General features: G+C 38.2%; 1 protein-coding gene across 1 annotated transcript in view; it reads right to left on the bottom strand.

Moving 5' to 3' along the window:
- Positions 1 to 14,463, bottom strand: part of LOC128698938 (putative methyltransferase DDB_G0268948) — a gene marked incomplete at its 3' end in the record, with an annotated part of 37,495 nt that extends 23,032 nt beyond the window's left edge. The window contains 5 exon segments of the mRNA XM_070081462.1: positions 112 to 116; positions 471 to 595; positions 5,541 to 5,701; positions 7,688 to 7,819; positions 14,143 to 14,463. Coding sequence (XP_069937563.1) covers positions 112 to 116; positions 471 to 595; positions 5,541 to 5,701; positions 7,688 to 7,798 — 402 coding nt within the window.
- Between the last annotated feature and the right edge of the window lie 1,518 nt (positions 14,464 to 15,981).

The following is a 15,981-nucleotide window of genomic DNA, read 5'->3' as shown; positions in this document are numbered from 1 at the left end:
AAGAAAACTCCTGGAACAAGTGGTGCTGTTAGTGAATTTAGAGCCAGCAAAGGCTGGTTTGCAGTAAGGCACAGTGAGGCTACCTTAATCTTCAATAAAGGTATATAATACCTTTACTGAAGGATTAATTGTATTTACATTAATTCTTATTTGAATAATTATTTCGGTTATTGGCCATTTTGGTTTTAAGCCGAGCTTCTGGTACGGATTACGGCTGATAACTGAGGGTTCACTGTATTGGCATAGGGTATAGCTGGTTATTTTTTTCTAATAAACAACAATTTAATTTGACTACACCTAACCTAACCTACATAGCAAAATAGAAATCTGTTGAGAACTACATATGATAAATCAACTAGGATTTGCAAGGGCAGGCTGCAAATACATGTATATATAGAAGTCTTTTAAACTTTGTATTTTTCCTGTGCATTAGCATTCACCAAATTTTATATTTGTCATAATTCACTTACCAGGTACAAGAACTCTATCTACTTCCTTGTAGAACACTGGCAGATCAAACCAGTGACAAGCCTGGCTTGCAGTGATCAACTGCAGGCTATTGTTAGAGAACGGTAGCTTCTCTGCACTACTGGTTCTAGAAAGCCCATAAAATATAACTTTAGATAAAGAATTTAGTAAGGATTATTTGAATTACTTACAGTACTCCTTCATACCTGTCCTATCTCAGCTACATACTGCTACTCTCATTATCAGCTGCTACATACACTTTTTCACTGTATTACCACATTAAGTTCAAATTGGTGCCCCATGGCCAGGTGGCAAAAGCTCTCACTTCACAAGGTGAGGGTCTGGGTTCGATTCCAGGCGAAGGGGTGGGAACATTGGACATGTTTCCTTACGCAGGTTGTCTATGTTCACCCATCAGTAAAATGGGTACCTGGGTGTCAGTCAACTTGTTTGGGTCACATCCTGGGGCAAAACTGACCTAATTTGCTCGAAATGCTCAGCATAACAAGGTTTCTATAGAGTAGTATGTCATTGATGTCAGCTAGGCCTGTATACCTTGTATATGTACTTGTAGAAATAAAGATATTCTTTCTTTCTTTCAACGCACCAGCCATATCCCACTGAGGTGGGGTGGCCCAAAAGGAAAAACGAAAGTTTCACCTTTTAAATTTAGTAATATATACAGGAGAAGGGGTTACTAGCCCCTTGTTCCCAGCATTTTAACCCTTTGAGGGTTTTCGTCGTACTAGTACGTCTTACGCGTAGGGATTTTTGACGTACTAGTACTCATAAATTCTAGCGGCCTCAAATCTAGTGGGAGAAAGCTGGTAGGCCTTCATATGAAAGAATGGGTCTATGTGGTCAGTGTGCACAGTCTAAAAAAAATCCTGCAGCACACAGTGCATAATGAGAAAAAAAAAACTTTGACCATTTTTTTTTAATAAATCAGCGACTTTGCAGTGTATTTTCGTATTGTATTTATTGTTGTATTCTAGTTTTCTTGGTTTCATTTTATAGAATGGAAGACATATTACAGAAATAGAGATGATTTTGACTGGTTTTACAAAGAAAGGTGCCTTGAAATTGAGCTCAAAGTAGCAGAAATGTTCGATTTTTACCAAACTTCAAAAGTAAACAAATCGTGCCAAGCGTGCAATACACGTCAACTGGTGAGTCTAATATTCTTTCACAAGTGCACCAATAATATTTATACCATTTTTTACACTAATGCAGTAGTCTGCATAACAGTAAATCTTATATTTTTTGTGAAAATAAAAATTCAAAGTGGAAAGCAAAAGAATATAAGAGGGGCCTTGAGACGTGAATAATGACTAGAGGAAATGTCATTTTAGTGCCAGGAATGTCTTTCTTGTTTATTCTGGACCCTATTCGGAAATTGGCATCTTTTGAAATTTGTGTGAAATTGGCAAAATTGCTAAATTCTGACCACTGTACTGGATAGTTGAATTTCATAAATGAGTGGTTTCTTGCACCCATTCGATAGAAAAAATGGAGTTCTAGCGAAATATTCATGTTTTTTGTCGACTAGGACAGTGAAATTGGCCGAAAATGGGGCTCAAAGTGGGCAAAATCGCCGATGCGTAAACATCGCCGAGACCGCTAACTTTGCGAGAGCATAATTCCGTAAGTTTTCTATCAAATTTCAAACTTTTGGTGTCTTTATGATCGGGAAAAGATTCTCTATCTTTTCATAAGAAAAAATAATTTTTTTTTTTTTAAATTTGGCCGACCCTGAGAACGAGTTTCGGAGAGGGCCTGTCGACCCTCAAAGGGTTAATCGCCTCTTACGACACGCATGGCTTACGGAGGAAGAATTCTATTCCACTTCCCCATGGAGATAAGAGGAAATAGACAAGAACAAGAACTAGAAAGAAAATAGAAGAAAACCCAGAGGGGTATGTATATATATGCTTGTACATGTATGTGCAGTGTGACCTAAGTGTAAGTAGAAGTAGCAAGAAGTACCTCAAATCTTGCATGTGTATGAAACAGAAAAAAAGGACACCAGCAATCCTACCATCATGTAAAACAATTACAGGCTTTTGTTTTCCACTCACTTGGCAGGACGGTAGTACCTCCCTGGGCAGTTGCTGTCTACCAACCTTCTACCTAGGATAAAGATATTATTATCATTATTACTGTACTACAACAATGTATTTCAATTTAAATATATTTAATGAATCATAATAGATACTAACAGGAATGCAAGAAAGTGTGTGACAAGCAGTGAAAGATAAAAGACATCTGTAATGTTTTGCAAGCATATTGGAAGGCTGGTATATCATTAAAGGTTTACAATACAAACAAACTAATGAATGCAATTAATAAAAGTTAGCTACCTCCCCTTTTATATTTATTTGGGTCTTGTGGTTCTACATTAAAGGGTGTGGCATTTTGGTAGATTGAAAGAGATTAAAAGGATATAATTGTTTTTATTTAGGTAGTAGGTTAGTAAACAGCAACCGCCCAGGAAGGCACTACCGTTCTGCCAAGTGAGTGTAAAACAAAAGCCTGTACAGTAATTGTTTTACATGATGGTAGGATTGCTGGTGTCCTTCTTTCTGTCTCATAAACATGCAAGATTTCAGGTACATCTTGCTACTTCTATTTACACTTAGGTCACACTACACATACATGTACAAGCATATATATACACACATCCCTCTGAGTTTTCTGCTATTTTCTTTCTAGTTCTTGTTCTTGTTTATTTCCTCTTATCTCCATGGGGAAGTGGAACAGAATTCTTCCTCCGTAAGCCATGCGTGTTGTAAGAGGCGACTAAAATGCCAGGGGCAAGGGGCTAGTAACCCCTTCTCTTGTATAAATTACTAAATTTAAAAAGAGAAACTTTCGTTTTTCTTTTTGGGCCACCCCGCCTCGGTGGGATACACCCAGTTTGTTGAAAAAAAAAAAAGTTTTTATAATTTGCTATTTACTATATGTTTTGATTGCAAATGTCCAAAAATATTCTGATGAAAGCAACTTTGTGGAGCATTCCTTACCAAGTGATCTTAATGTACATGTATATCAATCTCAATCTTTGAGAAAAGTGCATTTCAACTGATCTATTCCCTGTCATTAGTTTAATACAGTAACTTTGATAAAGAAAATACAATTTAGCATTAGATTTACCTTAAGACTAAAAATATTAATTATAAAGTCACTTTGTGACTTGATATGCTGAACAAAAAATTTATCTTGATGCAATAATTATACAAGCCTGACCAAAAAAAAACATATTTCTCTGAACATAGAGGAGTACATATATAATTTTTTTACACAAATAGAATTGAGGTTTGGTACAATTATGGATGCTAAAATCAATATTCAGTGAGTAAGAAGATTTCCTGAAAAAGGAAAAATAAAACATAGACAACTGATAAAAAAATTCTCATATAAATGTACAAGCAATAAAAGCGAGTGACTAAGTTAAACGACTCTCTAGAGCAACTGTATATCATTGGCACAAGAGGTAGAATGACAAGTTACAGCAAAGTAAACTAATGCTGATGACCAAAGAATGCTTGACAACCTCCAGAATTACCCAGTTACAAATGCAGTCACTATATGAGATTGTCTGCAGGTTAGTATATTGGTCCAGACTACTGAGTGATGTTTACAGGAGAATGGATTATTGCTGATTATTACTGCTGATGACATGATGCTTTTGGGAGATTCTGAAGAGAAGTTGCAGAGGTTGGTGAATGAATTTGGAAAGGGATGTAAAAAAAGAAAATTAAAAGTGAATATAGGAAAGAGTAAGGTTATGAGGATAAAAAGATTAGGTGATGAAAGACTGGATATCAGATTGGAGGGAGAGAGTATGGAGGAGGTGAATGTATTCAGATATTTAGGGAGTGAACGTGTCAGCAGATGGGTCTATGAAGGATGAGGTGAATCACAGAATTGATGAGGAGAGAAGGGTGAGTGGTGCACTTAGGAGTCTGTGGAGACAAAGGACTTTGTCCGTGGAAGGTAAAAGGGGAATGTATGAGAGTATAGTGGTAACAACACTCTTGTATGGGTGTGAAGCATGGGTGATGAATGTTGCAACGAGGAAAAGGCTGGAGGCAGTGGAGATGTCATGTCTGAGGGCATGTGGTGTGAATATAATGCAGAGAATTCATAGTTCGGAAATTAGGAGAAGGTGTGGGATTACCAAAACTACTATCCAGAGGGCTGAGGAGGGGTTGTTGAGGTGGTTCGGACATGTAGAGAGAATGGAAAACAGAATGACTTCGAGAGTGTATAAATCTGTAGTGGAAGGAAGGCGGGGTAATGGTTGGCCTAGGAAGGGTTGGAGAGGGGGTAAAGGAGATTTTGTGTGCGAGGGGCTTGGACTTCCAGCAAGCAAGCATGCATGAGCGTATTTGATAGGAGTGAATGGAGACAAATGGTTTTTAATACTTGACATGCTGTTGGAGTGTAAGCAAAGTAACATTTATGAAGGGATTCAGGGAAATCAGCAGGCCAGACTTGAGTCCTGGAAATGGGAAGTACAGTGTCTACACTCTGAAGGAGGGGTGTTAATGTTGCAGTTTTATAACTGTAGTGTAAAGCACCCCTCTGGAAAGACAGTGATGGAGTGAATGATGATGAAAGTTTTTCTTTTTCAGGCCACCCTGCCTTCGTGGGAATCAGCCGATGTGTTAATAAAAAACAAATAAAAAATATTACTGAGTATTTGATTATTACTGATAACTGATTATTTTTATTGTTGTTGACTATTTTATCATTGTTAATTATCTTAAAAGGTTCCTTGATCCAGGGGTGAATACTTAAACCTGGTCTATGAAATGGCTAAAATACTATTTCGGATGTTTTATTAGTGAATAGTGTTACTAGTTTTCAGTGACAGAATATGGAAGGTACTCAGCAGCCACACTCTGTCCTCCTTTTCCATCCTTTCCTGACAGATGCCTCATCAGTGAAGGAAACAGAGTTGAGATGATCAATTTCATCTTGTAATACTTTTAGTAAATGCATTACAATTTCTAATTAAAATGTAATAAAGTACTGTACAGTACTTGAAAGAAATCATTTATACTCACACAAAGGAGACATTTGGTTTTGTATTTAGTTTAATGGCCTCAGAAGTCTGAGCTGGAGAAACATCAAGACCCGTAACAGAGGTAAAGTGAGGACTCAAGATCTGTGTACTCTGACCCGAACCACAGCCAACATCAGCAGCAGCTCTCAGAGATCCTTCATACTGAAATATTAACAATACAAATGACTACAATACCTCCTCCCTCATGTATACATAATAAATGTGTTAATATTGAGAACATATATTATTGTTTATTTTTCTGGAATTACTTAAGCAGCAGTACATAATTGTTTATAGAGTGAACTAAGTCCAATTAATTCTTAAGGCTCTTTAAAATTCTAGCGGCCTCAAATCTAGTGGGAGAAAGCTGGTAGGCCTTCATATGAAAGAATGGGTCTATGTGGTCAGTGTGCACAGTCTAAAAAAAATCCTGCAGCACACAGTGCATAATGAGAAAAAAAAAACTTTGACCATTTTTTTTGAATAAATCAGCGACTTTGCAGTGTATTTTCGTATGGTATTTATTGTTGTATTCTAGTTTTCTTGGTCTCATTTTATAGAATGGAAGACATATTACAGAAATTGAGATGATTTTGACTGGTTTTACAAAGAAAGGTACCTTGAAATTGAGCTCAAAGTAGCAGAAATGTTCGATTTTTACCAAACTTCAAAAGTAAACAAATCGTGCCAAGCGTGCAATACACGTCAACTGGTGAGTCTAATATTCTTTCACAAGTGCACCAATAATATTTATACCATTTTTTGCACTAATGCAGTAGTCTGCATAACAGTAAATCTTATATTTTTTGTGAAAATAAAAATTCAAAGTGGAAAGCAAAAGAATATAAGAGGGGCCTTGAGACATGACTAATGACTAGAGGAAATGTCATTTTAGTGCCAGAATGTCTTTCTTGTTTATTCTGGACCCTATTCGGAAATTGGCATCTTTTGAAATTTGAGTGAAATTGGCAAAATTGCTAAATTCTGAAGATGCTCCAAACAGTGAACTTATATTTTGGTGGCTGTCAATGTCAGTAATAACAACTGTACCACTTGTCTGACTAGAAGTACTTTATCATATCATATATCTTGACTACAACACCAAAGATATGATATGAACCTCATACTATTATGCAACAATTTCTCCAGTACAAAATCTTAACAGGAGAGTAAGGGAAGTGTTTGATATTCAAAGAAAGATTCTCTAGAGTCACAAGAGAAGTGAGTGATTATAATTATAATGACGGGGGAAGTACCAAACCCATAGAACCACACAGCACTTGTGGAATGGGTGGAAAAGGAGGTTAGCTCCAATTCTTTGAATCAACAGTCAATCACCAGTAACTACAAGTGAGAAAGACCCAAAATTCTACAAAAAATTACACTTATGCAGTACAGTACATGTACTGTGTTTAGGCACAAGGTCTGTAATGCATCCCCTCAATTCCCACTAAAACAGAAATTCAACATACGTAAGTGAATTCTTCATCCACAAGCTTCTTCCAGAATGCCACCTTCACAATACTGTATATAATATTGACAAGCTGATGAATAAGATACAGATGTTGAGCGTGTCTTAGTCATCAGTGATACTATGGAAATACATACTGCATATTTAGGTCTATTTCCTAGTTTCTTGCAAATAATAAAAGTCAAAACAAATAATGCAATACAATACTGCAGATCTATCCAATTTTTTTTTTAACAAGGCAACAAGATCTGGATAATTCTTTATACCAAATGAAGACAAGCTACGGCTCAGTGCTTCATATTTGCTCATTCAACATGGCGCAGATGCTATCCATGTCTGCTTCCTGCTCTGGATATTGTCACAATGAGCCACACTGGATGAGGAAATGAGTTACAGGTAGTTCATGAGTCAAGACCTGGCCAAACTTGCTCTATGCCAGCCCCTTACTCTGTTTAACTTAACCCACACATCAGATTGTTTTTTACCAAAAACATAACATGCTTTTTTCCACCAAGTGATTGAAGTGTTATAATCACATCAAAGTCTTACTTATTATTTAAGAACCTTCATTCAAATTAAAGACTAATTTTGGAAATGGTGGAACATTTAACTTTCAATACAATTATTCAAATCATTCTTCCTACATCTGAAAATAAAACTTAAACATAAGTTTTCACCTTTTCTTTGAGGAAGGAACAGATTCGATCAACAACAGAAGCAGGAGTCTGGGGTCTAAACTTAGCATAAGCAGCGGCATGAGCTGCACCCTCAAAGAAGCGATTGGCCATAGTCCCTGGACACACCTAGACCTGTATGTTTAGATTAAGTGTATGTAATACTTACATATATACATGTATACAGTATGTATATGCACACAGTATTAAACAAACATGAAACATCAAAATATATATATTTGCTTTAGTTAGATTCACTACATTTATCAATTTTGGTTAAGTATACTCTGCAAAACCTATAACTGCCAGCATGTACAGCATATTGGGTGCAGCACCCATTTTCCAGCACCCTTTGTTCCTAAGCCCTGTTTCTGTATCCCTTCAGAAGTACATGCCAGGAAATACAGTCTTCCTCATAAAAAGTATTTTTGTGGCTAGTATCTCCTGAACAAACAAATAACCATTAAACCTTACCACAGGCGGGGACAGAACCCGGCATTTTTCTCGGGATGTGATAAAAGTGCTTAAAAATTTAAATACGTATAATGAAAGGTTAGTTCAGACCAGCCCCTAAACTAAATATTAACCACAAATTTTTATAGGTTTATGCATCCTAAACTAAGAAAATATCATTTGTCTGATATTTTGACTGGACGAGAAAATTAACAATTTAAAGTAATAAGTTGCTACAGTACTGTAGGTAGCTCTTTAGCTTGGTTGGTAATGTCCTCAGCTCACACACAGTGAAACAGTGGGCATGTTCCCTTACATCTCTTGCCCCAGTTCACCTGGGTGCTAGCTGACTGTTGTGGGTTATATCCTAGGGAACAAGATTAACCTAAGATGCTCAAAGTGCTCTAGATACCAAGGGGCTTTCTATAGAGTATACCAATGTCTGTTAGGTCTGTATCACTTATATCATGTGCTTGTAGAAATAAAGATTATTGTTGTTATTGTTCTTCGTCTTGTTCAGATTTTTAACCTCAGGTGTTACCCATCTAGGATAACCCAGGAAAATCAGTGTGTCAGCGAGGACTCTGTTTTATTTCCACTGGGGTCCTTCACTCTTGTCCCCTAGGATGCAACCCACACCAGATGACTAACACCTGGATAACTACTTTCTTTTAGGTGACTAGGGATAGTAGGTATTAGGAAACATCCCCAACATTTCCACCCATGCCAGGGATTGAACCATGGACACTTAGTGTGTGAGGCAAGAGCACTGTCAACAAAGCATTATGTTATAAGCCTCAGGGCACCAAGGGATACCTATACATGTCTTTATCCTACAAAAATCTTACAAAAAAAGCCTGGTTTCAATACTGGACCAAGCCATGTCACTGCTTTTTGGTGATGAATTAAAGCCTTGTTTTGGAGAAAGGTAATACTATACTGTACTTTCAATCTGAATTAAATTCCATCCCTCATCAGGTTCTTTGTCCCATTTGAGGTCTATATGGAATAATATTCCATGGCCTAAAGAAATGTAAAGGTATGCTCATAAATACCATAAAACCCTGGAAAAAAGTAATGTATTAATTTTTTTTTTTTTTTATTATCACACTGGCCGATTCCCACCAAGGCAGGGTGGCCCGAAAAAGAAAAACTTTCACCATCATTCACTCCATCACTGTCTTGCCAGAAGGGTGCTTTACACTACAGTTTTTAAACTGCAACATTAACACCCCTCCTTCAGAGTGCAGGCACTGTACTTCCCATCTCCAGGACTCAAGTCCGGCCTGCTGGTTTCCCTGAATCCCTTCATAAATGTTACTTTGCTCACACTCCAACAGCACGTCAAGTATTAAAAACCATTTGTCTCCATTCACTCCTATCAAACACGCTCACGCATGCCTGCTGGAAGTCCAAGCCCCTCGCACACAAAACCTCCTTTACCCCCTCCCTCCAACCCTTCCTAGGCCGACCCCTACCCCGCCTTCCTTCCACTACAGACTGATACACTCTTGAAGTCATTCTGTTTCGCTCCATTCTCTCTACATGTCCGAACCACCTCAACAACCCTTCCTCAGCCCTCTGGACAACAGTTTTGGTAATCCCGCACCTCCTCCTAACTTCCAAACTACGAATTCTCTGCATTATATTCACACCACACATTGCCCTCAGACATGACATCTCCACTGCCTCCAGCCTTCTCCTCGCTGCAACATTCATCACCCACGCTTCACACCCATATAAGAGCGTTGGTAAAACTATACTCTCATACATTCCCCTCTTTGCCTCCAAGGACAAAGTTCTTTGTCTCCACAGACTCCTAAGTGCACCACTCACTCTTTTTCCCTCATCAATTCTATGATTCACCTCATCTTTCATAGACCCATCCGCTGACACGTCCACTCCCAAATATCTGAATACGTTCACCTCCTCCATACTCTCTCCCTCCAATCTGATATTCAATCTTTCATCACCTAATCTTTTTGTTATCCTCATAACCTTACTCTTTCCTGTATTCACCTTTAATTTTCTTCTTTTGCACACCCTACCAAATTCATCCACCAATCTCTGCAGCTTCTCTTCAGAATCTCCCAAGAGCACAGTGTCATCAGCAAAGAGCAGCTGTGACAACTCCCACTTTGTGTGTGATTCTTTATCTTTTAACTCCGCGCCTCTTGCCAAGACCCTCGCATTTACTTCTCTTACAACCCCATCTATAAATATATTAAACAACCACGGTGACATCACACATCCTTGTCTAAGGCCTACTTTTACTGGGAAAAAATTTCCCTCTTTCCTACATACTCTAACTTGAGCCTCACTATCCTCGTAAAAACTCTTCACTGCTTTCAGTAACCTACCTCCTACACCATACACTTGCAACATCTGCCACATTGCCCCCCTATCCACCCTGTCATATGCCTTTTCCAAATCCATAAATGCCACAAAGACCTCTTTAGCCTTATCTAAATACTGTTCACTTATATGTTTCACTGTAAACACCTGGTCCACACACCCCCTACCTTTCCTAAAGCCTCCTTGTTCATCTGCTATCCTATTCTCCGTCTTACTCTTAATTCTTTCAATTATAACTCTACCATACACTTTACCAGGTACACTCAACAGACTTATCCCCCTATAATTTTTGCACTCTCTTTTATCCCCTTTGCCTTTATACAAAGGAACTATGCATGCTCTCTGCCAATCCCTAGGTACCTTACCCTCTTCCATACATTTATTAAATAATTGCACCAACCACTCCAAAACTATATCCCCACCTGCTTTTAACATTTCTATCTTTATCCCATCAATCCTGGCTGCCTTACCCCCTTTCATTTTACCTACTGCCTCACGAACTTCTCCCACACTCACAACTGGCTCTTCCTCACTCCTACAAGATGTTATTCCTCCTTGCCCTATACACGAAATCACAGCTTCCCTATCTTCATCAACATTTAACAATTCCTCAAAATATTCCCTCCATCTTCCCAATACCTCTAACTCTCCATTTAATAACTCTCCTCTCCTATTTTTAACTGACAAATCCATTTGTTCTCTAGGCTTTCTTAACTTGTTAATCTCACTCCAAAACTTTTTCTTATTTTCAACAAAATTTGTTGATAACAAATTTTGTTGAAAATAGTATATTAATGGGGAATTGCTAAACCAACAGGGATCATACAGCCCTTGGGAATGAGATGTAATTAGGGTGTCCTAGGGGCTGGTAGGCAACGCTCTCGCCTCACACACTGAGTGTTCATGGTTCGATCCCCAGTTGGGTGCAAACATTAGGTGTGTGTCCTTACACCTGCTGTCCCTGTTCACCTAGCAATAAATAGATACCTGGGTATTAGTCAAATTGTGTGGGTTGCATCCTGGGAGCAAGATTAAAGGAACCCAATGGGTTATCCTGGATGGCTAACCCTCCGGGTTAAAAGTCCAAACAAAAATCTTAGGTCTGATCCAAGGGAGGGAAGGGTAGAACCAAGACGTTGGGTCAAAAATCTTCCTCTGACATTGAAGCAACCCCCTTGAATGGACCCTGAAAAATCTATAGGAATGAGGAGACCTCAATGTACATGACAATGTTTGACTACTGGGTTTTCCTAAGTACTGGTCTGGCAATAGAGATGTAGATGAGTGGAACTCTAGGATACCAATGGAAATAAGTCACTTTGTCTGACATTTTTTGGTATATCCTAGAAATTTACAGTGAAAAGCTGTTCCACAAGGCACAGTACTAGCCCCCCATCCTGGTCCTCATCCTCATTCTTGACACATATGTAAGCCACAGCACCGTGGCTTCCTTTGGGGATGACACCCAAATCTGCAAGACAGTGTCCTCCATGGAAGACACTGCAAGACTCCAGGTGGACATCAACCAAAATCTTTAAGTGGGCCGTGAAAAACATGAAGTTCAATGAAGAAAAAAAAATTCAATTACTCCGATACGGAAAACTTGAAGAAATTAAAACTATATCGAAGTATAAAACAAATTCCAACTACACAATTGAGCGAAAAACTATTGTGAAGGACCTAGGAGTGATAATGTCAGAGGATCTCACTTTCAAAGCTAACAATGTATCTACATCTGCTAGGAAAATGATATGATGGATAATGAGAACCTTCAAAACTATGGATGCCAAGCCTATAATGATTCTCTCCAAATAGCTTGTTCTCTCCTATGTTCATTTAATATCACATACCTGCAAGAAGCTCATTGCTAGTAATCCCTTCCTTATATCTCTTGTTAGAGCAACTGCTCAAGAATAAATTTCTCACCTAGCTGGTAGTAATAAGTTATCACAAGTTATATACACTGATGGATCTAAACAGGAGTCTTCTGGCAGGGCTGCATCTGCTCTTGTTGCCACCTCCCTTGTTAAAAACGATAATAAATTTGTTGAGTTAGGCATAAGAATTAACAACTGGGCGTCTACACTGCAAACTGAATTGTTTGCAATCCTAATGGTGCTAAAGCTAACCTATGACACTGAGCTTGACTCTATCATCATTACTAATTCTATGTCATCATTGAAGGCTCTTGACTCATATAATGACTCCAATAACATGCTCATTGGAGAAGCCAGGTATAGATACTCAAAAATTAGGGACAAAGGAATTAATGTACAATTGCTATGGATCCCATCACACATTGGATTACTCCTTCATGATAAAGTTGATATGTTAGCCAAGAAGAGTACCCAGAAGGAGAATGTAGAATATAACTTTAGTATAACTGTGTCTAGCATTAGGAATAATATTAGGAGAGAAGTAAATAATGAAAATGATTGTTATAGGAATGCAGTTAGAAGCCTGAGTAGATCTATAACCCATTATGATAACATGAACGTAGATAAATATGTTTATGGAGCAACTTGCAATGTGAACAGACTGACTAATGTTGTAATAATAATAATAATAATAATATCTTTATTTACTACAAGTACATGTACAAGGTATACAGTCCTAGCTGACAACAATGACATACTACTATATAGAAACTCCCTTGTTATGCTCTGCATTTCGGGCAAATTAGGTCAGTGTCCCAGGATGCGACCCACACCAGTCGACTAACACCCAGGTACCCATTTTACTGATGGGGAACATAGACAACAGGTGGAAAGAAACACGTCCAATGTTTCTACTCTGGCTGGGAATCGAACCCAGACCCTCGCCGTGGGAAGCGAGAGCGTTAACCACCAGGCCACCAGAGCTCAGGCTTGGTTACAAGTACTTCTGGCAGTTTGGGAGACACACAGATGATGATCAAACTAAATGTAAATTATGTGATCAGGCATATGGTCACTGTCTTGATCAGCCGGGCTGTGGCTCGTACGTTGGTTTGCGTGCAGCCAGCAGCAACAGCCTGGTTGATCAGGCGCTGATCCACCAGGAGGCCTGGTCACAGACCGGGCCGCGGGGGCGTTGACCCCCGAAACTCTCTCCAGGTAAACTCCAGGTAAACACTATGTGCTTAATTGTCCACTTATTGAGGAATACAGAGATAGACAGTATAATAACCTATGTGACATGTCAAGATATCTTATTAATGAAAATAAGATACCAGATATACTAAGCAAATTTCGGGGGCGTTGACCCCCGAAGCCCTCTCCAGGTATACTCCAGAGTATGTATGATAATTGTACTTATGTGTACCTGTGCCTAAATAAACTTACAATAGTGGATGTGGGGTGGATGCGAGTTCGACTTACCTAGCATGGGCCAGTAGGCCTTCAGCAGTGTAACTTCTCGTGTTTTTAAGTTACGTTTAGGCTTTTCTAGGTTAGGGTAGGTGGATTTAGTGAAGTTTGTGTTTGGTTTGGCTAAGCTTTTTATCAAATATTTATACTACAAAGTACCATCTCTACTGTTAAAAATATTTTAATACTGAAACTGTAATTAATGGGCGAATTTTAACGAGTAGAAACCGTAAACTGTTGCATGATTTATTAAATCAAATCATTGCAAAAGTTTCAAATTATGAGGCCTAAATAAAAACTTACAATGGCTATAGGGATGTGTTGTGTTGTCACATGTGGACCAAGTCTACTGTGGTGCCCTCTGTAATAATTATCTTGTGATTACACAGCCATGGTTATCAGTCATGTCTTTAAGTCTGATCATATCTGAAGCACTTCTCGTGGTTCAGTTGGTAACGTCACCTCACCTCACACTGAGAGTGAATAATGAATAAAAGAATAAAGATTATATTTCTTTGTAAAGGTTACAATGTGTAATTACAACTTTGGTTTGCTAAGTACAAAGAAAGTCACTATCATGCCGGGGCATTTCGGTTCGATTCCCGTTACGAGTGGACACGTCGAACATGTTTCAGAAACTTTATTTAAGCACAAATACATTTATCATATAATGTAAATTACTTAAGATAACCCCTGGCGCTGTATAGCCCTTGTGGCTTAGCGCTTCTTTTTGATTATAATAATTAAGATAACCCCAAAAAAAGAGCCAGACACCTGCTGCCCCTCTTCACCTAGCTGGCCAGAAATGCTCTGCATAACCATGGGCTTTCTACATGTGTGATCAAGTGTCATCCATTTCCATAGAAACAATGTATTATGTGGAAATAATTTTTTGGACATGTGGAAATAAATTTTTGAACTCTGAATTTGAATTTTGAGCAGTATATACTTGGGAGTTAGGCGATTTGTGTACGTAGCATCCTGCGAGGAGAGGATTTTTAAAGCCTCCCTCTGGAAATACCTGACCTCATGTATGGTATCTGTACCTGGGGATCTACCAAAGCAAATCATTCAAAATAAAAAATAATTCAACAAAAAAAAAGAGGGTGAAAGAGCGATCTTATCACCCAATTTTGTACTAGACAACGCCCCGTTCTTCAAAAATTTTATATTTACTCAATATACATATTGTTCACTGATACTACTGTGCATGCTATATTTACAGGAGAGTCAAACCAAATATAAACCCTCCTCTGAAACTTTTCCGTGATGGTTGCAACGGAACTCATAGACATGATACAAGACACAAATCTCATTGATATCCCCCGTGTTTGACTTAATCTGTACAAAAACTAAATGCGTATAAACGGCCCTAAAATCTGGAATTCTCTGCCTGAAAATTCTATTCCATAAGTTCTTGATCTGCCAACCACTACAACGCTACTGTTAAAAAGCACCTCCTTATGTGTGACCTTGACAGAAATATCGTATGATAAAACAGCCACTGACTTTTTTTTAAGTTATCCTACGAAATTTACACTATGTATTATAACTACATATGTGTACCTGTGCATAAATAAACTTACTAACTTAACCTGCTGGAAGTTTTTAGTTTAATATGTTTATTATGCACCCCATATCCATCCTGTGGGCGGTAGTCAAAAGATTACAGAGGTGCTGGAAATAAGTTACTTTGACATTTTTGGGTTATCCTGGGTAATCTACACATGCTGCAAGTACCACTTATTCTGCTTAACTAGGCAGTTATATTTTCATATTCTCATTTTTTTATGAATTAACCTGTAATTTGTCTCTATATTTAAGGTCCTACTAATATTGTGTACTATATCCTCCAAGAAAAAATAAAAATGAAAAATAAAATACAACCGATACCCTCCGTATAACCAGGGGTTTTCTATAAACTATGTCAATAATGTCACTTATTCCTATTTATTTGTGAATTATGCTTGTAGAAATAAAGTTGACCATTTATCATTACTGAGTTACCCTGAGGTACTGACCCTCAGGGTTAATTATCCGAACAATATCTTTCCGAGCGTCTTGTTGGGGGTTTTAAGGGCCGTTGACAGCTTACGCCTTATGAAACACAACCCGCACGTAGAAAAGAAGAGCTTACGACGA

This window comes from Cherax quadricarinatus, unplaced genomic scaffold (genome assembly GCF_038502225.1).
Source record: "Cherax quadricarinatus isolate ZL_2023a unplaced genomic scaffold, ASM3850222v1 Contig2792, whole genome shotgun sequence".
In the NCBI taxonomy this organism is placed as follows: domain Eukaryota; kingdom Metazoa; phylum Arthropoda; class Malacostraca; order Decapoda; family Parastacidae; genus Cherax; species Cherax quadricarinatus.
The sequence above is the reverse complement of the archived record's forward strand: the minus strand, read 5'-3'. Positions and strand labels throughout refer to the sequence as shown.